The sequence below is a fragment of the Sebastes umbrosus genome, chromosome 11 (genome assembly GCF_015220745.1).
Source record: "Sebastes umbrosus isolate fSebUmb1 chromosome 11, fSebUmb1.pri, whole genome shotgun sequence".
NCBI classification, from domain to species: Eukaryota; Metazoa; Chordata; class Actinopteri; order Perciformes; family Sebastidae; genus Sebastes; species Sebastes umbrosus.
The window spans coordinates 26,301,599-26,325,136 of NC_051279.1; the positions used below are offsets into that span (position 1 = coordinate 26,301,599).

General features: G+C 39.3%; 1 protein-coding gene across 2 annotated transcripts in view; it reads right to left on the reverse strand.

The window, feature by feature from the left end:
* dyrk1b (dual-specificity tyrosine-(Y)-phosphorylation regulated kinase 1B) overlaps positions 1–23,538 on the reverse strand; it is a 62,466-nt gene that overhangs the window by 27,498 nt on the left and 11,430 nt on the right. The window contains exon 1 of one of the 2 annotated variants that reach the window (XM_037783563.1): positions 6,343–8,090. The exons of the other annotated variant lie outside the window; for it this stretch is intronic. Within the exon in view, the coding sequence (XP_037639491.1) occupies positions 6,343–6,445 (103 nt within the window). The 5' untranslated portion in view covers positions 6,446–8,090. Of the gene's footprint in view, positions 1–6,342; positions 8,091–23,538 lie in introns of those variants that run through there. 2 annotated transcript variants of the gene reach the window in all.

The window sequence follows — 23,538 nt, forward strand, 5'->3', positions numbered from 1 at the left end:
CCATGGAAAGTGATACGTATCGTATCGTAAAAAAATATCGTTACACCCCTAGTAGGGTTAATATCGAATCAAATCTCAAATGATAATGATGCAGACACATGAACCCGTTATTACAAGAGGTTCACACAACCAAACGTCTAGTGGCCAGATGCAAAAATCCCAGTCACAGCACCCATTCAATAACCTTCACTGGACTATACTCGCCTGCCTGTCGATGAGTGATGTTCTCCCGGCAGGACCAGCAAGACAAAAACATGACTGTAGTCCCAGCAGTGCAGCAATATAACAAGTGATCAAACTTACACATAAAGCACATAGACTGCGATAACCAGTCAACATCACAGTAGCAAACATCCAACAATGAATCAAACTACACTGGAGAGAGCATGCCTACATGTAAACTATACAGGTTTGATAATGAAGGAGGGGGGCACCTGGCAAATGGGTGAGCAATATTTAAATCTCTGCCAGAGCCCCTCTTAACTGATGATGTGCAACAGTATATGAACGCCAATCAGCACAGATAATCTTTAACTCTTCAAAGTGCTTCACAAGAAGGCAATAATAAAAAAGCAAATATCAACAAATCAAGTCAAACTGAAATAATAAATCTATGTTGTTATTTACCTGGTCAGGTCCATCCAGAGCCTCTGGGCCCTGAATACAAAGGCTGGGGCTCCTTCCTGGACTCCTAAACAGATGAAAACCTCTGCACAGGCTCATAGGGGGTTGGAAGGGACTAAAATATATCACGAAGCTTTAGAGCTAATCAATAAGAAAATGAAATCCAGCCTGCTGTAGTGTAAAATAGGGGTAAATCCATTCACCTATGTATCGCGATTTTTTTTTTTTTTTACAATTTTGAAATAGATTTTTTTAGTGCCAGAATCGATTTATTTGCTTAATTTGAGTCTATGTTGAGGTAGAAGGAAGTTACCGCTTTTACTATTGTAGTCTGAGTAACGTAACGTCATATCCGTTCCGTATCCGTCAACCAAAACAAACCACAGCAAAGTAGAAATCGGCGGAGAGTCCATGTGGATACGATCGGCACCCCCTTGCATGTTAAATCCAAAGTGGTAAACACTACACATTAAGTAAAGTATGGAAACAAAACACTTTGGGTTTTGTCAGGAAAAGCAGAGCTAGACATCATGGCTAAAGCTGCATGCTAACTCTGTCACGGACGGGAAACGTTATTGTATTGCGGTAACGTACAGTCAAGCCAGCCGTCACTCTCATCTCTGTGGTCAAATGGACCGACGCTACAACTGTAGAGCACCATATACTGACATTTATGTTAAATGCATTCTAACGGCCCCGATGGAGCTGATCATGGATGTATAAAGAGAACGGAGCTGACGGGAGAGCTAGAGACGACCTTGGAGAAGAGGAAGTATACACGGGTGACTACTTTGGGTTTTCAAAATAAATTGTTAACAAAAGGAACTGTATATACAAAATACATATATGGAAACAAGATTGGATTATATTCACCAGAAGTATAAAACATTACATGTCCCTTATAAATTAAAAGAAAATACCTCTAATTTGTGAAGGAAGTGTCTTTATTCTTTAATTTTTGGGTTGCTGGAAAAAAATTAGAAATAATGTCTGACAATGACTGATATATTTGACTTCAGGACATCTCTGACTACATACATGCTGAAAATCAAACATTTTTACTGGATTAATTTAGATATTTTCCAAAGTAAAAGTCCCTAGAAGTGAATGATTCAACTTTTTCCGATGGTCTAGTGTTAAAAAAAGTTAGCAAAAATCCCATTACATATCTAATCGGCACACAAGTATCGTGACAGTATCGAATCGGGAGATAGGTGTATTGTCCCAGCCCTATTGACTACATACATTTTTGTAGTGGCATGAGTGACACAGGGGAGACCAATACTGATCATAAAGGACTCTAACAACAAATTACTGCCAGAAACCAAGACTAAGACCAGTGAGAGTTGAGTGAGGGTGACTTTATGGTTCCATAGTCGTATAGAAAGTAAGAAATATCCTGCGACAAGTACCAACATCAGCCGGTATTTATTGAATCCCACTGAAAGTTTAACTTTGTAAAGCTTTGAGAGTAAATAAAAATAACTGTGATATCTTGTAGTTTTAGATTCTGATCTGCAATCAGCACAGTCAACATTTACTATCTCATGCTAGAAAAATAATAATCATAAATTATAATCATCAGTATAAGCTTGTTACACACATGGGTAAAAACTAGGGCTGTCAATCGATTGAAATGATTAATGGCGATTAATCGCAAATTAACCGCACATTTTTTATCTGTTCAAAATGTACCTTAAAGGGAGATTTGTCAAGTATTTAATAATCTTCTCCACATGGGAGTGGGCAAATATGCTGCTTTATGCAAATGTATGTATATAATTACTATTGGAAATCAATTAACAACACAAAACAATGACAAATATTGTCCTAAAACCCATTTTCATTCACGTCTTGAGGTCAGAGGACAAGGGACCCCTTTGAAAAGGGCCATGACAGATTTTCCTTACCAAGATTTAGCGTAAAATTGGAGCGTTATTTAACCTCCTTCACGACAAGCTAGTATGACATGGTTGGTACTGATGGATTCATTCGTTTTTTCTAGTTTCATATGATACCAGTATCTTTACTTTAGCTTTAAAACTGGTTCTGCTACAACCTAAAAATCACAAGTTGCGTTAATGCGTTAAAGAAAGCGTTATCGCGTTAACTTTGACAGCCCTAGTACAAACTGAAAATAATTTATAAAAGACAGTAACTACTTAAATTTCAATACAGTGCTGCATCTTCTTATGTTAATTAAGGTGGCCTATTTTTTCATTGACTGTAAGAAAAGTAAATAAATGTGAACATATCATGGCCACAATCATGATCTAGACTCAGTTTATGGATGAAAAGATGTTCAAGTGCTCTGAAAATGTCAACAATTCCATGACCACAAGCAAAATGCTGTCTCCTGATGAAGATCAGGTGACATGAGGTCAAATTGTTTTTTGAAAATGTAGGCAATGCTTTGGTACTATCGATATCCACTTTCAAACCCTTCTTTCAAACAACAACCCTTCCATGTCACACAAGATATGCAGCACATAGCAGCTAAAGTGGATAGGGGCTGACACACCACCTGTTAGTAAAGGACAGCAAGAAAGTCCAACAGCCAAACCTGTGTCCTGCTTAGGGCTGTCAATCAATTAAAATATTTAATAGCTAATTGCCAGGCCGATAATCGGTCGATCCCTTGTCAAAATAATGAGATAGTGGCTCAAAATATTGAGATAGTAAGTCAAGATACTGAGATAGTAAGTCAAAATAATGATAGTAAGTCAAAATATTGAGATAGTAAGTCAAAATACTGAGATAGTAAGTCAAAATAATGATAGTAAGTCAAAATATTGAGATAGTAAGTCAAAATAATGAGATAGTAAGTCAAAATATTGAGATAGTAAGTCAAAATATTGAGATAGTAAGTCAAAGTAATGAAATAGTAAGTCACAATATTGAGATAGTAAGTCAAAATATTGGGATTCTAAGTCAAATATTGAAATAGCAAATCAAAATAATGATAATACGTCAAAATAATGAGATACTAACTCACTATTTTGAGATAATATCTCGTTATTTTGAGATAGTATCTCATTATAATGACTTACAGGATCTTTTTTTTTTCCATCACAGTGGCAGAAATGGGCTTCCATACATTTCTCTTAGTGAACCTCCCCTGAATAAATAAAGGTGAAAACAAAAAAAAAAGCCCCGGACGGATTTGAACCTGGGACATTGTGGCTCATGATTGGCCTCTTTGAACCACAGGGACGCCAAAACTGCTGTCAATTATTTACATGAAGAGTTTTGCATGTGTACACGTGTGCATTGCCACCAATAAGGACACGAGGGTGTCAGAGATGTCACAGATCAACTTCCCACGACCAAGCACTGCAAGTTGTTGAGAATCACTATAATTTAGATTAACCAGCCTTTAATGAATGACACGCACAGGCTACTAGAAACCTTCTTTCATTAAATATTAATAAGCATTTTGATAACAACAGCCAAAATAACACAAATGACCATTAAGCACATCTATAAACTTGTTCTTTACCTTCCTTTCCAAAACACACTGGCGTGTGGAAGAGTGGAACAATACATCAAGTATGCCTTGTCCTCTTGCTTTCTCTCACAAACACACACAACTAAAGTCACAAGAACACATAAAGTCACATGAACATCAGCCACCAAATTATTATTGACACTGTATATTTTGTCAGATGAGACTTGTTGACACTGATGAAAGTGTTAAACAGCAAATCCTGGTGTAACAATTAAGTCATCGACTGATTCCTCTCACTTACAGTATATACTTTTGAGTACTTGTAATGCTGCAATATTGGCAACAATGACTTAAAAAAGATGTCAAATATAAGTCAGTATTCAATACATTACCCAGCCCTAGGTGTGCCACTAGATTTAGCCTCAGGGTCCTAATATTCACTTGACAGGGGCCAGTTGCATATACTTAGTTTAAGACTAGTCTTGGCCTTAGATTGTCAGGTTACACTAGTCTAATTAAGCCTGTCTGTTGCATAAATATTAAGACAGACTTACTTTGAGCTATTTCAACTGTTTGTCCATTACATTTAGTTAACTACTTCAACTGTTTATCCATTACTTTTAGCTAACTATTTCAACTGTTTATCCATTACTTTTAGCTAACTATCTGTTTTTGTGTTCAGAGTCAGTAAAACCGAGTTTCATTTATTCTGTGTAAACTTGTGTTTGGTAATGTTGTGGAGCAGGCTAGATTATTCAGTCTCTGCTATAAACATCGTAGACTATGGAAGGACCTCGACAGTCAGTGGACACGCAGGCAATAATCATTTAGCCGGCAGTGACAGACTACTTGTTGCACTTTGTAGCACCACTAATAAAATAGTTGTTCGGGGGCCGGGGGGAATGTTTTTAACAAAGTTGACCAGATGCACTTATGGACCATGACCCACCAGTTGGAAACCACTGGCATAGATTAATAATGTAAATGAAAGCAGGAGTAATGGAACAAAGTGGTAAAACTGCATCTGATCAGACTGCATCCTCACATCCCGTCCGTCAGCTCAGTGTCCCCGACTGACTGACCACAACTGCCAAACTGTCTGACCACGACGGTGCTTCCTGCTTCAGGTCACACTGACAGCCATGGAGCGTGGGCCTATTCAGACCCAGAGCGGCCTGGATTCTGATCGTTCAAGTTCAGTCTGAAACAATGTCGATGGAAAGCCAAACACGTACATTACAAACTTCAACATTACCACTCACCGGCAAGACATGCTGACACACACAGCGCCACTGCAACATGTTGTCATACTGACATACACAAACACACCACCATTGTGACACAGATTGAATCAATTAAGGCTGGCCCACACCAAAAAGATTTTTCAAACTTACCAGATGTCTAAAATGTGAGAGAGTCCACACATAACAACATGTTATGTTAAATTGAACAGTTTTGTTCCTATAGTGTGTGGAGAGCAACAATTTGGCCCAAACAGCAACCACACACTAACAGATTCATTCATGAACAACAAGAGTCCCGACTAAAAGAAACTTCACAAAATCTCTCGCGATCAAACGTGACTTTAGTGTAAACAAACATGGCGGACAATGAGCAGGAAGAATTAGCGATGTTAGTTTTTACTTTGTACTGAAAATTCACAAAGAAAAATAATGGATAAAGTCATGGAGACACGTTAAATAAACACTTGTGTTGTTGCCACAAGTCAACAAGTTGGTCCTCCATTTCTGAGGTCTATCTTACTACTACTTCATGCTTCACGTTTTGCATTAGCCGACGGCGGTGGTTGTCCTTACGTTTCAGTCAGCTTGGTTCTCTATTTGCTATCGTTCTTTCCAACGTGACTGCGTCATCGGCTTTCCTCGGGATTCCCCACACATAGCAGGATATCCCATCGTAAATATTGAACATGTTTAACATTTACGATTTGAAATCGGTGCGTCCAGGATGGACTTCCGAGCCGATCAGGGGATGTAAAAAAACACTCTTAACATATCTCACACCTCAGGAATATCTGGAAAGATAATCTTAAGAACTATCAAAAAAAAATCAGGGCTTTGCTGACGATCGTCAGCTTGATTCTCGTGTAGTGTGTACCCGGCATTACTGACAGCAACTAAAATAATTATCAACAATAAGTATCAACACATAGATTACCATGACAGTAGACTCACACACACTTGTGGCTGTACTGTAAAATAAGTTGTTTTTATAAGTGGGATTGTGTGTGTGCGTGTGCGTGTACTGACTCTTGTTCTTGCGCAGCAGGGCCGAGGAGATCCAGGGTTCTGTTTGGACCATCCTGCAAGAGGGCACGGGCTTGTCCTCCACGGATGATGACGTGATCACCATGGAAACGCTTGGCAATAGTTCAATCCAGCAGGGAAATACTGTCAAACGGAAAACGCTTTGACAGGTGGGCGGGGCTTGTTTAGTCTGTCATGAGACGTGTGTTTTCAATCCCAGAGTTCGCTTCAACAGTTTACATCCAACTTAAATCAATGAATCTTGAAATGGTGGGAAACCGACCAACCAATCAAAAGGCACCGTCTTCTCTGGCTTCTTTTCTATTCTTTTTATTTTTTATTTTTGTGACTGTGGTTTCTAAGGCAACCAACTGGTGTACAGGCAGCTTGTCTCTCTCTGAAGTAAAAATATAAAGGATGTAATCTCTGTCTTCTGTGGAGTTACACTATAGATATAGATTCTACATATATATTCTGTTTCTCTGTGGGTATGGGGGGAAATAGAATATTTGGTTAAGTCAGGTTAGCTTTTTGTTTCGTTGGTTTCGGCAGTTTCATGCATTCTTTCTGTGTGCTGGAGGCTCCAGATCGCTGGTGACTGATATTTTAAGTAGTCAAAAGTAGGCCTTTCTTCTGTTACAGGATGTTAATGAGTTGTAAATGTCCGAGGGGGTAAAGGCATAGACTTCCTTGTGTTAGGTTCACTTAGTCCAGGGCAGGTTGAACCAAACAGCTAATTCGGACATCTTAGTCCAATACAGGGTGTGTAGAAGTAGCAGTAGAGTACAGCTAGTATTCCCAGGTTACTCCACAGTCAGTATGGTTCCAACATATTAGAAGTTGTGTTCCAGACGACTCTAGCTGTGTGCTAACCAGGCTCGCCCAGCATGCTGCCAGGTGGGCTGAGCGAGGTAGGGGTGGAAGAGAAGGAGGTGGAGGGGAGTTGGGTTTCCAGCTGCCTGCTTTTACCCCATCCCTTACGCTAAATATAGCTCCAATTACTGGCGCTTTCTGGGGAACTGGTCACTGGACAGAGTAGGGCAAGTGTGGAGTGATGTTACCACTCAGATTAATCCAGTGACACACACATACACACACACACAGCAGCCACCAGCCACGAAGCCCCCTTCACCCGCCTACAGCAGGAGGTGGCTGGCCTCTGCCAGGGTGAACAGGAGCCCCCTTTAAATCCCCATACAACTACACTGGGTGTCTCTGTGACAACAGGCAGTTGCACAAACACATGTAAACAAACCAGTCCGCTGCTGTTGCAACGTGTTGATTTCACAGGGAGCTCCAGAGAAAGTTGCTCTTAAACTGGGATATCCGCTCACGGGCCAACGTGACGCACCATTACAAGCAGGGACAATAAAGCTGGGGAGGAAACCGGGGTTTAGATCCAGTATTTGGGGGTTAGATGGTTCCCCGTGTTGAAGACAGAACAAGCCGCATTATACTTCCAAACTGAGATCTTCTGTTTACCAAACTCGACCCATGAAGAAGCCTCCTAGGTGATCAAAATAAAAACAAACTAGCAAAGTAAACTTAAAGATCCGGTGTAAAGTTCCTGAGCTGTCAGATCGCTTCCGCCTTCTTCTCTCACATTTAACGGTCCTCCTTTAACAGAAATGGGTGAGATTTTTTAATCCTTCAAGGTGGAAACCTTCACAAGGGCGATTCCGACTCATGTTTCTCGCCCGTTTCCCTTTTCCGTGCTTCTCCCGTTAGACGGAATCTGTGCTGGCTCTCCCACACAGCATCCCCCACCCTGCGATACCGGGCTCAACCAACTGGCTGTGGCGGGGGGGGAGCTGGTCTGTCTGGTGCAGCTTCACATAGCACCGGAAGACACAGGAAAACACCACAAAAGGGGACATTTCACGAGGAGATTTACATTAACAATCACCCAGATGCCGACTGACTTAAAGACACGCTATCAACAAATCAAGCGAGTTAGCGGGACAGTAACCTCCCCTCTGACCACAATGGTTTGTTCCGAGCAGACCTCTGCTGTCCTGGCCATTTATAGTAACAGCGGGATATATATACTGGAACTTTATATTCACGGATACAACCTTTACTTAAACAAAGTTTTATGGACTAAACACCTACTTATAGCCACTTCCTACAGGCCAATAATAAGTATTAGAATATTTACTAAAAGTTTATAGCTTTAATTGTAAAAAAAAATACAGTGTTGTTTGAGGCTAGAGTGGAGAAATGGTTTCCCCCTTCTTCAACATATTTATGTGTTAACACACAGGCGGCCATTATAGAATGTTACACACACACACACACACACACACACACACACACACACACACACACACACACACACACACACACACAGTGTTAGAACTTCTCTACCCTCACTCAGCACGCACCCTCTATGGGCTCTGTTGCTACCCGACGCGGCGGCAGCTGACACGCGATTGGCTACTTAAAGTCCCATCCTTGGCTGTGATTGGCTGAGCGGACGGGTCTGTGGGAGGGGCGCTCGGCTTAGTTTCCCAGTGTCTCTTCAAACGGCGCGAGGCAGGAATGACGCGGAAATAGTTTGAAGATGTCAGGTAGAAATGGAGGGAGGGAGGGAGAGAGGAGACCGGGGTGGGGGTGGAGATAGAGCCGGGGGAGAAGGGGGAGAGAGCGGGGTAAAAGGCTTCCATGAGCACATGGTCACTGAGTGACTCTCCACAGCTGAGATGTGCGACTTCTCCTCCTCACAAAACCAGCCCAAGCTAAAAGTTGTTGCTGTTGCTATCCGAGCTAAATCAGGCACAATGCTGCCTGGGAACAGCTCGGCACACAAACAGTGTCATAAACCAGCTGACAGCTCCTTAAAGGAAAATATACCCTCTCACTGCACTGAGAAATGTCTGCTTTTTATCTTAATCACTCAGTAATATGTAGGAAACTGCTTACTGTAATTACCTACTGCACAAAGGTAAGGTCTCCTCTGATAATCATGTACTTATGCACATCACACTGAAACAGCAGTCTCAATAACAAATAATAAATAGATTTGTTTTAATGCCATAATCAATATATTTGCTTCATTCGAGTCTATGTGGAGGTAGTTACCGCTTTTATTGTTGTAGTCTGAGCAACGTGACGTCATATCTGTTCTGTATCCGTCAACCAAAACAAACAGCAAAAAGTAGTAAACAGCAGAGGGTCTGTGTGGATACGACCTGCCCCCTCACATGTTAAATCCAAAGTGGTAAACACTACACATACAGTAAAGTATGGAAACACTTTGGCTTTCACACATTGCAGGAAAAGCAGAGCTAGACATCATGGCTAAAGCTGCATGCTAACTCTGTCATGGACAGGAAACATTATCGTATCGCGATAACGTGCGATCAAGCCGGCCGTCACTCTCATCTCCGTGGTCAAATGGGCACAACGTTACAACTCTAGAGCACCGCACATTTATGTTGTTAAATGCATTCAAACGGCCCCGATGGAGCTGACCATGGATGTATAAAGAGAATGGAGCTGACGGGAGAGCTAGCGAGGACCTTGGAGAAGTTAGAGGAAGTATACACGTGTGACTACGTCCGGTTTTCAAAATAAAGTGTTAACAAAGGGAACTGTATAAAATACATATATGTAAATAAGATTGATTGGATTATATTAAATAAAAAGAAAATACCACTAATTTGTGAGGGAAATGTCTTTATTCTTTGATTTTCAGGTTGCTGGAAAAAATTTAAAAAATAATGCCCGACGATGACTGATATATTTGACTTGGGGAAAAAAGTTGAATCATACACTTCAAGGGACTTTTACTTTGGAAAATATCAAAATTAATACAGTAATAATGTTTGATTTTCAGCACGTATGTAGTCAGAAATGTCCTGAAGTCAAATATATCAGTCATTGTCAGACATTATTTATTACATTTTTCCAGCAATCCAAAAATCAAAGAATAAAGACATTTCCCTCAGAAATTAGTGGTATTTCTTTTTAATTTATAAGGGACATGTAATGTTTTATACTTCTGGTGAATATAATCCAATCAATCTTATTTCTATATATGTATTTTGTATATACAGTTCCCTTTGTTAAAAAATTATTTTGAACCCAGACGTAGTCACACATGTATACTTCCTCTAACTTCTCCGAGGTCGTCGCTAGCTCTCCCGTCAGCTCCGCTTTCTTTATACATCCATGGTCAGCTCCATCGGGGCCGTTTGAATGCATTTAACATAAATGTCAGTATATGGGTGCTCTACAGTTGTAGCGTCGGCCCATTCGACCACAGAGATGAGAGTGACGGCCGGCTTGACCGCACGTTACCTCAATACGATAACGTTTCCTTTCCATGACAGAGTTAGCATGCAGCTTTATCCATGATGTCTAGCTCTGCTTTTCCTGCAATGTGTGAAACCCAAAGTATTTCCATACTTTATTGGATGTGTAGTGTTTACCACTTTGGATTTAAAATGTGAGGGTGCAGGTCGTATCCACGCGGACCCTCCGCTGTTTTGTACTTCGTCATTTCGGCTCGCTGCGGTTTGTTTTGGTTGATGGATACGGAACGGATATGACGTCACATTACTCAGACTACAACAATAAAAGTGGTAACCTCCTTCTACCTCCACATAGACTCAAATGAAGCAAATATATCGATTTTGGCATTAAAAAATCAATTTAAAAATCGTGATACATGGGTGAATCGATTTTTTGAGCCCCCTGAACCAACGTACTGTACTGTACATAGAGCCCTATAATGATAAGCTGCAATAACAAATTTGTTTAAAAATGTTGTAAATTCAATTCATTAAGAAATCTTTAATTTATTGTAAAGTTATAGTTTGAGCTGAATTCCAAGGCTAACTTCAGAAAGTGTCTTTGTGGCTTTGCAGGGTCCCTTTGACTCCGGTTTCTGCAGCTTTCCTTGGTAATCTACTCCAGCTCCAGGCTCCAGAACCCACGGTTCAAATCACTGCACTCCCACACACTGCAAAACAGCTGACCAGTCACAGCTAAAATAAGATAGCATGGCCTAATAACATGCTATAATTATAGGGCTTGCATTAAAAGAGATAAACAAGCAGGAAGTGAGATTATAGAGCAATACAGCGCAGCGGCGATGTACGCTAACGTGGTAATCACATGCAGATGCATCCCTACAGGTGGTCTGCTTCAAAAAATGCCTAATGCCCGGCTCAGAGTGACTGAGTCTGTCTGAGCGGGAGCCAGTGTCGCAAAAGAGACGCCACACACACGGTTCCACAGGAAGACAACGGACGGCGCCATGTTTTTAGTGACTCTTTCTGTGTGATTGAGGCTCTGCTATGATCCAAACTGAACTTGAACTGTGCTGAAAGGTTTAAAGACAGCGCTGCAGGGTGTAAATGCCAGCATTGGATCTGGAGGTCTGTCCATAGCAGAAATAATAAATACATCCAAAAATCCATAACAAAGGTGTTATAAATTCGATGAAAATACAGCTAATACAAAGAGGGTTTCTAACCTAAACCAAACGAGGAGACAGGATGGAGGGGTTTTCTCAAACCACACGAGAAGAATGAACAAACACATGCTAATGACAGCTTTCATTAAACAAAAATCATCTCCCATCCATTGTATTAAAAAAAAGCAATACATCACAATAAACAGTCACAAAATAATTAACTTTATGTAATTTCATTAATTACATTTGAGTGTTTTCTGAATTTTTGTACATATGTAAAGTCCTTTTTTGATAACTCAGTTAATGTGTTGATCTTCCCAGTTAGCTAAAAGGGTGTGCAGAAAACTATAGCACCATTAGCCTTTCTTCCCCCTGATTGTATATGAACTGGCAGTAACAGGAATCATCTTGTAAGTAGTATTTTTACTTGGGCTGTCAATCGATTGAAATAGTTAATCGCATTTTTTATCAGCTCAAATGTTTGTCAAGTATTTAATACTTCTATCAACATGAGAGTGGACAAATATGCTGCTTTATGCAAATGTATGTATATATTTATTATTGGAAATCAATTAACAACACAAAACAATGACAAATATTGTCCAGAAATCCTCACAGTTACTGCATTTAGCATAAAAAATATGATCAAATCATAACATGGCAAACTGCGGCCCAACAGTCAACAACAGCTGTCAGTGTGTCAGTGTGCTGACTTGACTATGACTTGCCCCAAACTGCATGTGATTATCATAAAGTGGGCATGTCTGTAAAGGGGAGACTCGTGGGTACCCATAGAACCCATTTTCATTCACATATCTTGAAGTCAGAGGTCAAGGGACCCCTTTGAAAATAGCCATGCCAGTTTTTCCTCACCAAAATTTAGCGCAAGTTTGGAGCGTTATTTAACCTCCTTCGCAACAAGCTAGTATGACATGGTTGGTACCAATGAATTCCTTAGGTTTGAGCCCACTACATCCTAAAAACCGCAAGTTGCGTTAAATAAATTAGTGGCGTTAAAACGAATTTGCGTTGACACATTATTATCACGATAACTTTGACAGCCCTAATTTTTACATAATGGACTTCATGACCAAATGGCAGTGCTTGCTATATCATGTGTACCTTAACATTTTGTTAAAACAGTTGATTTCTTAACTAAAATGTGCAAATTAGACAATGACGACGCTATTACCTTTTCATCAACGTATCACAGGGAGAGTATGCAATGTAAACAAAGGAAATAGACTGGAAACATGAAGTTCAAAGGACACATACAAAATATAAAGTCACAGGAAAATGTGTTTCGAGGTGCAACAAAAAACAGCAGAAAAGTCTGTGCAGACTTTGCGGTGATTAAAGACAATTTGACAGGCCATAAACAGGACATTTCACCTGTGCATGCACACTAATTTTGATTTTATGTCAAGTGTATTTCTGCATGGGCAGACATGCCATCAGATACACAACCAACAGTACATAGAAATACAAGGAGGCAGAGCTTAACTCTACTCTGTCAGCTTTTCACTAGCTTACTGTGTGCATATGTACTGAGGAGAAAACATGGAGTGTACCGCGTTTCTACTCTCATCACGTCATGCAAACCCCACAATTATCTCAGCTCCACAATTATAGACAGATGAGCAACAGGTGAACAAGAGTGTGTGTGTGTGTGTGTGTGTGTGTTGGGGATGACAGGACATTCATACAGTACAAACACTGACCTACACAACTGTTCTGTAGTTTCTCTGTAAATTATAAGGGTGTTCGCTCACTAAAATTATATTAACTGCTACCCACCACAGGCACTTCAACACAAATGATATAAAACAAAAAAAAATAGGCCTGTCAATCGATTAGAAAAGTTAATCGCGATTAATTGCACATTTTTATTTGTTCAAAATGTACCTTAAAGGGAGATTTGTCAAGTATTTAAAACTCTTATAAACACAGGAGTGGGCAAAAATGTTGCTTAATGCAAATGTATGTATATATTTATTATTGGAAATCAATTAACAACACAAAACAATGACAAATATTCTCCAGAAACCCTCACAGGTACTGCATTTAGCATACAAAATATGCTCAAATCACAACATGGCAAACTGCAGCCCAACAGGCAACAACAGCTGTCAGTGTGTCAGTGTGCTGACTTGACTATGACTTGCCCCAAACTGCATGTGATTATCATAAAGTGGGCATGTCTGTAAAGGGGAGACTCGTGGGTACCCATAGAACCCATTTTCATTCACATATCTGGAAGTCAGAGGTCAAGGGACCCCTTTGAAAATGGCCATGCCGGTTTTTCCTCACCAAAATTTAGCGGAAAATTGGAGCATTAGTTAGCCTCCTTTGTGACAAGCTAGTATGACATGATTGGTACCAATGGATTCCTCATGGTTTCTAGTTTCAAATGATACCAGTATCTTCACTTTAAAACAGAGCCCGCTACAACCTAAAAATCGCAAATTGCGTTAAACCTTTAAAGAAATTAGTGGCTGAAATTGAATTAGGAAACTGAATTAGGACTGAAAATACATACTACTAGTGTACTCTATTCTATACTACTCTATTCATGGTGGGAAGACTAAAGCAGTGTTTATATCTGGAGTAGAAATCATTGAACTAATATTCTAGCACCTATCAAATGGATTAATAAGATACATGTTGCCCTGTATAGAAATCATATTTCATTGAAAAGAGTTTCACAACACAACAGAAATGAGTTTGAATTATTTACTGGAATACATATTCAAAAAGTTGTTTTAAAGTTGGACTTAAATATGGATAGCATTTACACTATCCCAGGACAGCGGTCATTTGAAGTAATAAATAAATGCAAACTTGTGCATATGATGAATAAGCACTTCAGGCTCAATTTTTTTTAGCTAGAGTGAAGATACTGGCATCAAATGAAAATAAAAACCTAAGGAATCCATTGTTACCAACCATGTCATACTAGTTTGTTGCAAAGGAGGCTAAATAAAGCTATGAAGTTACGCTAAATTTTGGTAAGTAAAAACTGGCATGGCCATTTTCAAAGGGGTCCCTTGACCTCTGACCTCCAGATATGAGAATGAAAATGGGTTATATGGGTACCCACGAGTCTCCCCTTTACATACATGCCTACTTTATGATAATCACATGCAGTTTTTTGCATGCAGTTTAATGTTTTATTTTTGCCTATTCTAAAATGGTGTATATGAATATTTCTACATACTGGGGTCCCTAAACCGTTTTGAATTACATAAATTGGGTATCACTGTAAAGCTGAGACTCTTGTGGATTCAATGAGCCCAACTGTATTCATGTGTGATGATGTCAGTCCCCATAGGAGCCATTTCATTGTAGTGAGACCTTTTTTTAAAAACGTGACCTCACTGTATAAAATGACCTGTGGTGACCTCTAGGATAATCATAGCCTCATGAAACTTTACAGCCACAAACTAGAGACCTAGAGCATTCATAGGATGGATGGCTTTCCTAGCTAGATTGACAATAAGGGGGTTTCTGAGCAGTTTACACAACAGAAGTGCTCGCCATCCAATCGCCGAAAAATGCAATTCTTGCAGAAATCTCAAAAAGTTTTTGATTACAAATCACAATATGGTGTTCCTCAAGGTCTTGGTGTCTTCATGTGGTATTTTGGAGGGATTAATGATTTTATCAATTCTCAGGTAGTAAAAATCTGTTAAATTTAGCACCAAATCTGTGTAACAAATGGTATCAAGCCAAATATTGCTGCAACAACTTATGAGACATAATATAGCATGGGGATGACCATCATATACTTCTATCACAATGTTCTAAACCCTTATACACTTTTATTCAATACACAATTTATTTGAAATAATTAATATTTATTTCTTATTAATGCCTAGAACAACTAAACACATAGTGCTGAGCTGCATCTCAAATTAATCTTCAGGTTCCCAGCTTCTGTTGACTATTTATCTACCCCTGAACATCCCCTACACCTCTAATAAAAGAGGGCAGAATAAAAAGGGGTTAAAGCTCTTTTGTGCCGTAAGTTGTCACAACATGAATCATCACTATCTAAATTTATTTGAGTTTCTGAGTCAGTTTAAAACTCATTTGGAGCTATAGCAGCTTCATTTTTATTATTTCTTTATTATTTAAAACACTAAATGTGGCTCTGAAAGCTCATTATGAGCTCAGATACTGCTCCAGTACAGTGTTAGGTGGTGATACAGCATATTGCATTGGCAGAGGAGCAGCCTCTCAACAGTGCTGTGGAGCCGTTTCCTGTTGTCTGCTTCGCTGGCTGTCTTTCTCTGTTGATAGTTGTGAAACGCATTGCTATGCCTATATTACTGATTAGTATTTCCCATCGCAGAATTACTGACAAGCGTCCACCACCACCAAATCACGTTCAGCTGTACTAACGACCAGACAGCGGAGATTACAACGGCAGTGCGAGGAGGCAAGCAGACTCAAGACTCACGTGCCTTGCAGCAAAATTCCACCCGGCAACTATACACTGTACCATGGCAACAGCCCTGCCATTGGTCCCCGGTGCGTTTTCAAATGACCAATGGGATGGCCAGCCGCGGGTGATGCTTGTTGCTAGGTAAACATGATGCAGAGGAAAGATAGAGGAGCAGAATTACCATGCTGCTACTGCAGGGTGCTTTCAGCGAGGAGTGGAGGAGGGAGCACTTCACACTCGGAGATACCCTCCTCACTTGGCGGTGCCAGAGAGACAAAAACAAAATGAAGCAGGAATGACACAGGCAAAGAGGAATAACATAGGAAGACTGGGTTAAAGCCTGTGGGAACGCTGCTGCACCATTAATGTACAATAAGATAGCAAGTAGGAGAAGGAGCATTACTTTCTTCAAACATTTATTTACTAAAACACTCAATTACACAAAAAAAGATAGGAATTATGCACACTCTAACTGAGTGAACACATTTTAAATATAAATATAAATATATATATATATATATATATATATAAAAATTAACAATGTTGCAAAATAGTTTAAATAATCTAATTAGAGATGCACCGATCCGACTTTTTAAGTCCTGATACCGATAGCAATACCTGGGTAAAAACCGATACCCAGTACTGATCCGATACCAGTGTTAAATTAATAAGCTGTAAGCCTCACTGTGTGGATCATTCTTTTACGTGTAACACAATAACAGGCAACACCAGGCTTGACTTGAACATTACTTTCCTAACTTTGTAAAACAGAATGTAACAAATAAATATATTTTTTAAATTTTATTTATACAAATTTAATTTGTATTTATTATTAAAACAATAAATCGCACACAGGTAACTAATCTTCAAAATTAACAGAATTTGTATGTATTATTCAAATAATAAATTGTACACCAGTACCTTGGTAAAAAAAACTCTTAAAAATTAACAGAATGTTTATTTATTATTAAAATAAATCATTCACCAGTAACTTGGTAAAAAAATCTTCAAAATAAACAGAATTATTATTTATTATTAGAATAATAAATTGTACACAAGTATCTTGGTAAAAAATCTTCAAAATTAACAGAATTTGCATTTGTTATTAAAATAAATAATTCACCAGTAACTTGGTAAAAAATTCCTAAAAATTAACAGAATTTGTATTTATTATTTAAATAATAAATCATTCACCAGTAACTTGGTAAAAAATCTTAAAAATCAACAGAATTTGTATTTATTATTAAAATAATAAATCATTCACCAACAACTTGGTAAAAAAAACTTTAAAATTAACATGGATTACAATTCAAGTGTAAACTTTTTTAATGCAGTAAAAAGTTTGTCAAAATTTAAACATAAATAAATAAAAGACTTAAAATTCCAGTATAATGTTTATAGTATATACACATAAGATAGAACTGAATAGATCGGATCCATTGTCACCAATACCCAATACAGCTATTGGGGTCAGTATTGGCCCGATATCCGGATGTGTTTTCAATGGTGTTTTAATTAAGACCATTAATCGCGTGATTGTTCATAGTTAATCACGATTAACGGCACCGTCCACCAGCACCGGCCGCTCTCGACTCAGTTCCAGCACCGACACCGCACCGGGCTGCACTGTGATTCGTTTATTTTTCTAACGGGACTTTTCTCTTGTTTTCTTTTGGGCTGAAAGTTGTGTGCACCCCGTCGTTCAGACCTGTTAGAGGCCCGCAAACCTCCGGTTTCGGCTGCTTTCCGTTAATTTATCTCCAGCAGGAGGAAACGGTAAAGAAGAGAGCGAGTGAGAGAGAGAGACATTGTGTTGTGTTAATTCTGTTGGTGGGATTTCGTGTAATTCACTGCGTTGATTTCACCTGTTCTCTGCACACATTAATGCCACGGTGAAAATAAACAAACTATACTAAGGTGGGGGAAAATAAAAAAATGAAACCTCTCAGTTAGCTAATGCAACAAGTTGTGCTAGCTAACTACACCTAACTAGCTAACTAACTAGAAAGACAAACTGACAGACGGATAAACAGATTTATCAGTTTGCTGCTCAGACACAAACAAGTGCACCTGCAGCTTGGAGGATGACCTTTGACCTGCAGCTTCTATTATAGTCATACATCATATTCCCATTTTATCAACAACCTTCTTTTTTAACTTTGAGCACAAAATTAAGTTCAAAAGAATTTGACAAACAGTGTGGCTAATCAACTTAGTAAAGAAATGACGTAGAAAATATCATAGAAATGCCAAAATACACTGGAGGGGGCCTTTAAAACTATTATCAACATGAACGTGGGTAAATATGCTGCTTCATGCAAATGTATGTATATATTTATTATTGGAAATAAATTAACAACACAAAACAGTCACAGATATTGTCCAGAAACCCTCACAGGTACTGCATTTAGCATAAAACAATATGCTCAAATCATAACATGGCAAACTGCAGCCCAACAGGCAACAACAGCTGTTAGTGTGTCAGTGAGCTGACTTGACTATGACTTGCCCCAAACTGCATGTGATTATCATAAAGTGGGCATGTCTGTAAAGCGGAGACTCGTGGGTACCCATAGAACCCATTTTCATTCACATATCTCGAGGTCAGAGGTCAAGAGACCTCTTCGAAAATGGCCATGACAGTTTTTCCTCGCCAAAATTTAGCACAAGTTTGGAGCGTTATTTAGCCTCCTTCACGACAAGCTAGTATGAAATAGTTGGTACCAATGAATTCCTTAGGTTTCCTATTTTGATACCAGTATCTTCACTGTAGCTTTAAAACTGAGCCCACTATAATCTCCGAAAGATCGACTATGTTAATAGGTTAAAGAAATTAGTGGCGTTAAAATGATTTTGCGTTATTATCGCGTTAACTTTGACAGCCCTAGTTTTAATTCCTTCAAAGTCCCTGTTCATGAACTGTTTGTGTCTGATGATGTTTAGATAAGAAAATGATTCTGTATTTCAGACCAAAAACTATCCAATATTTGGTTTTTAACTGCAGGTCACAGTTTCTTGACCTCATTTCAAGATCCTAGCAATGAATTCTCAACTTGTCATGTTCATTTTACATTAATTTCTTGTTCATACTGCATTGGTTTGTTTGTTGGCATGTTAAAGATAGTACTTTTAAGTGGAATTCATGTATTCTCTTGTTAACTGAAATGTCACTTCTTCTGGACAGCAGCGAGCCTTGTATTCAGAGAAAGCTGGAATAGCAAAATGACAACAGCCTCTCTCGTTCCTTTGGTGTGAGATGTGCCAGCAGGACTGTGGCAGCTCACTGACATCCCTGTATCACATTATGTGTGTATAGTTATATGGTGTTTCTCTCACACACATTACACCCTCCTGTTGAACATCCTTAGTGATCAGTGAGAATAAGTGGCTGCTGACTCCGGATGGATCACACAGTGCAGAGGAAACTGGCCATTCAAAACTCAAAACTGGGAGAAAAGGGTTTGACAAACCGAACTGACCCAGTGGTAGAATGTAACTACATTTACTCAAAGTACTGTATACACCAGACCGGTAATACATCATCCAGCTCGTGACCACGCACCCTTTTGGGGGAAACCAATCCTGTGTCCCTCATAGATAGTAACAGAGTAAACAGAAGGAGTTGAAACATTTCTCCAAAATTCTACCTTAAACAAACCGCTAATAGTAATAACACTATGCCCAAGAGAGAGTACGATTTATTGTGATTTTTGTTAACTTTTTTAACACTAGACCATGGGTAAAAGTTGGATCATACACCTCTAGGGACTTTTACTTTGGAAAATATCTAAATTAATCTTGTAAAAATGTTTGATTTTCAGCATGTATGTAAGCAGAGATGTCCTGAAGTCAAATATATCAGTTATTGTCAGGAATTATTTATTACATACATTTTCCAGCAACCCAAAAATCTAAGAATAAAGACATTTCCCTCACAAATTAGTGGTATTTTTTTTAAATTTATAAGGGACATGTAATGTGTTAAACTTCTGGTGAATATAATCAAATCAATCTTATTTCCATATATGTATTTTGTATATACAGTTCAGTGAAAACCGGACATAGTCACACGTGTATACTTCCTCTAACTTCTCCAAGGTCGTCGCTAGCTCTCCCGTTCGTTCCGTATCTCTCGTCGCCCTGAAGGGGAAAAACTGACAGCGCACGGGGAAAGCGCTTGTGGGTGAAGCCGCCCTCGTCAAGTGGATTGACGCGCCTGAAACTCTGCCGAGTGCCGGTGCTCCTCTACACCGCAGCGCCAGCAGCTAATGCAGACCGGTGCCCGCCTCCCTCCAAGCCGCTACCGGGTGCGAGGAGTCCAGTGCGCCATTAGTCTGCATGCACGCCATGGATGCGTGATCGCGCTGCAGAGGGCAGAGCTGGCAAGCTGGCACATGTCTGGAGAGTGAAGCGGAGTAACGTTTGACATTTCTTTACCAATAAAAGTGCTAAAAACACTTTCATATAACGTTTGTCGTCCTTAAATACAAGGTGCAAATCCTTAATATCGATACAATCGATTTTAGCGTTTCAAATTCGATTTTATGTCTATATAAGTCTCCCGTGAAGGACAACTTGCCGAGTACCTATCGATGTAGTTGGATCGTAGGAATATAAATCGTTACATTGATGCAGTAGACGAATCGTTACACCCCTAAGCTTTAGCCATGATGTCTAGCTCTGCTTTTCCTGCAATGTGTGAAACCCAAAGTGTTTCCATACTTTACTGGATGTGTAGTGTTTACCACTTTGGATTTAAAATGTGAGGGTGCAGGTCGTATCCACGCAGACCCTCCGCCATTTTCTGCTTTATCGTTTCGGCCGGCTGCAGTTTGTTTTGGTGGACGGATACAGAGCGGATCTGATGTCACGTTACTCGGACTACAACAATAAAAGCGGTAACTTCCTTCTACCTCCACATAGAAATATATATATATATACTGATTTGATCATATTCACCAGAAGAATAAAACATTACATGTCCCTTGTAAAAAAAATACCACTAATTTGTGAGGGAAATGTCTTTATTTTTTTATTTTTGGGTTGCTGGAAAAATGTAATAAATAATTCCTGACAATGACTGATATATTTGACTTCAGGACATCTCTGACTACATACATGCTGAAAATCAAACATTTTTACTGTATTAATTTAGATAGTTTCCGAAGTAAAAGTCCCTAGAAGTGTATGATTCAACTTTTTCCCATGGTCTAGAGTTAAAAAAAGTAAACAAAAATCACAATAAATTGTAATATATCGAATTGCACTACTTGTAGAATACAAATTGCAATACATATCGAATTGGCACCAAAGTATGGTGATAGTATCGGATCAGGAGATAGGTTTATCGTCCCAGCCCTACTATCGCACCTACCGTATATATTTATTGCGAAAGAGCAACAACCAGTGGTGTAACTTCATCACTCGCTCACCAACAACATGTCACGTTCATTAAAACCGAAACCTAGTGCCAACATTAGCCTCATCCCTGTTATAGCAAAAGGGTTCAAATGGGTCACAGTTCTGCTGTTACAGGCGATCCATATTATGAGCCTATACAGCTTTGGTCCAGCTGTAGTCGAGACTGGAATAACACATGTACACACACACACACACACCCACAGAGTGCACACATATATATACAGGCACTGTTGCCAGGCGAGACATAGTCAGGTTCAGTGTGAGACCCAGAAATAGAGTCCCAGTAAGGACAGGTGGAAGGGTCACATGCAACAACCCCCTCGCCCAAATTACCACCACACATACACAGAGAGAGAGAGAGAGAGAGAGAGAAAGAGAAAGAGAGAGAGAGAGAGAGAGAGGGAGAGAGAGAGAGACAGACAGATTGACAGACATGAAGTGAGACAAATAAACTAAAGCCACACAAGCTGAGAGGCTTGACCAGAAAGTGGATGTTTACTATATGATAATACTGTGTATGCACTACAGCTGGGACGATACACTTATCTTCTGATTCGATAATATCACGATACTTGGGTGCCGATTTGATGTGTTGCGATGTCTAAGTATTACGATTCAATATTATGATTTATTGCAAATCATGTTATGATTTGAGCATATTGTTTATACTGTGAGTTTTTCTGGACAATATTTGTCATTGTTTTGTTAATTTATTTTCAATAATAAATAAATACATACATTTTCATTAAGCAATATTTGAGTATTAACTACTTTACAAATCTCCCTTTAAAAAGGTACATTTTGAACAGATAAATTTGCAATTAATTTGCGATTAATCACTATCAACTATAGACAATCGTGCGATTAATCGCATTTAATTTTTTCCAGCAACAGGAAAAATAAAAGAATAAAGACATTTCCCTCACAAATTAGTGGTATTTTCTTTTGAATTTATAAGGGATATGTAATGTTTTAAACTTCTGGTGAATATAATCAAATCAATCTTATTTCCATATATGTATTTTGTATATAATCCCTTTGTTAACACCTTATTTTGAAAACCGGAGGTAGTCACACATGTCTACTTCCTCTAACTTCTCCAAGGTCGTCACTAGCTCTCCCGTCAGCTCAGTTCTCTTTATACAACCGTTTAACCGTTAACCGACATTAAGCAGTTTAACAGTTTAACAGTTTAACGCCATCGGTTAAAACAGTTAAAATAAATATTTATAATTAATTAAAAAGCTGAGCAGCTCGTCACTTTAAGGAGAAAAGCTGGTCCACCTTGACAGCCCACCTTAAGAGGCGCAGCCAGAGTTGCAGGATACAGGAATTCGGCTCCGGCTGGCTTGAGCTGAGCAGAAGAGCAGTAGTTTCAATAAATAAAAGTGTACACACACTGTTACACCTACGTTCACAGCTATAACGCCACCAACAACCCCACACTCCCCTCCAACACACACACGGACACTCGTTAAAGTTACGTCGCGCTGACAGACTGTATGTGTGTGGCAGTGGCGACGAGCATGAAGCCTCCGGTAATGCTAGAGCTGCTAACGTAGCACAAATACCAACACTGTTTATCGGGCAATCGCTATCGTTAATCCGGGCAGACCGAGTGTCGTTATGCCGGGCACACACACAGCTGACTCCCTGCTAAACTAAACTAAATGTGCGGTGGAGACTTTTACTGGGAAAGTGGCTGCATGTCCGCGACACTACACGCAGCAGCGTGGCTGCTAAGTTAACGCTCCCGTGCGGGTGAAGTAGGGACTCAGTTGTCTGTTATACTCAATACACTGCAGCAGGCGCAAGGCACAAATCTTGTTAGTTAACGGTTAATAATTGGTTAACGACGGTCGGTTATCGGTTAAGAAAATTTTTCAAAATGACCATCCCTAGCACTAAC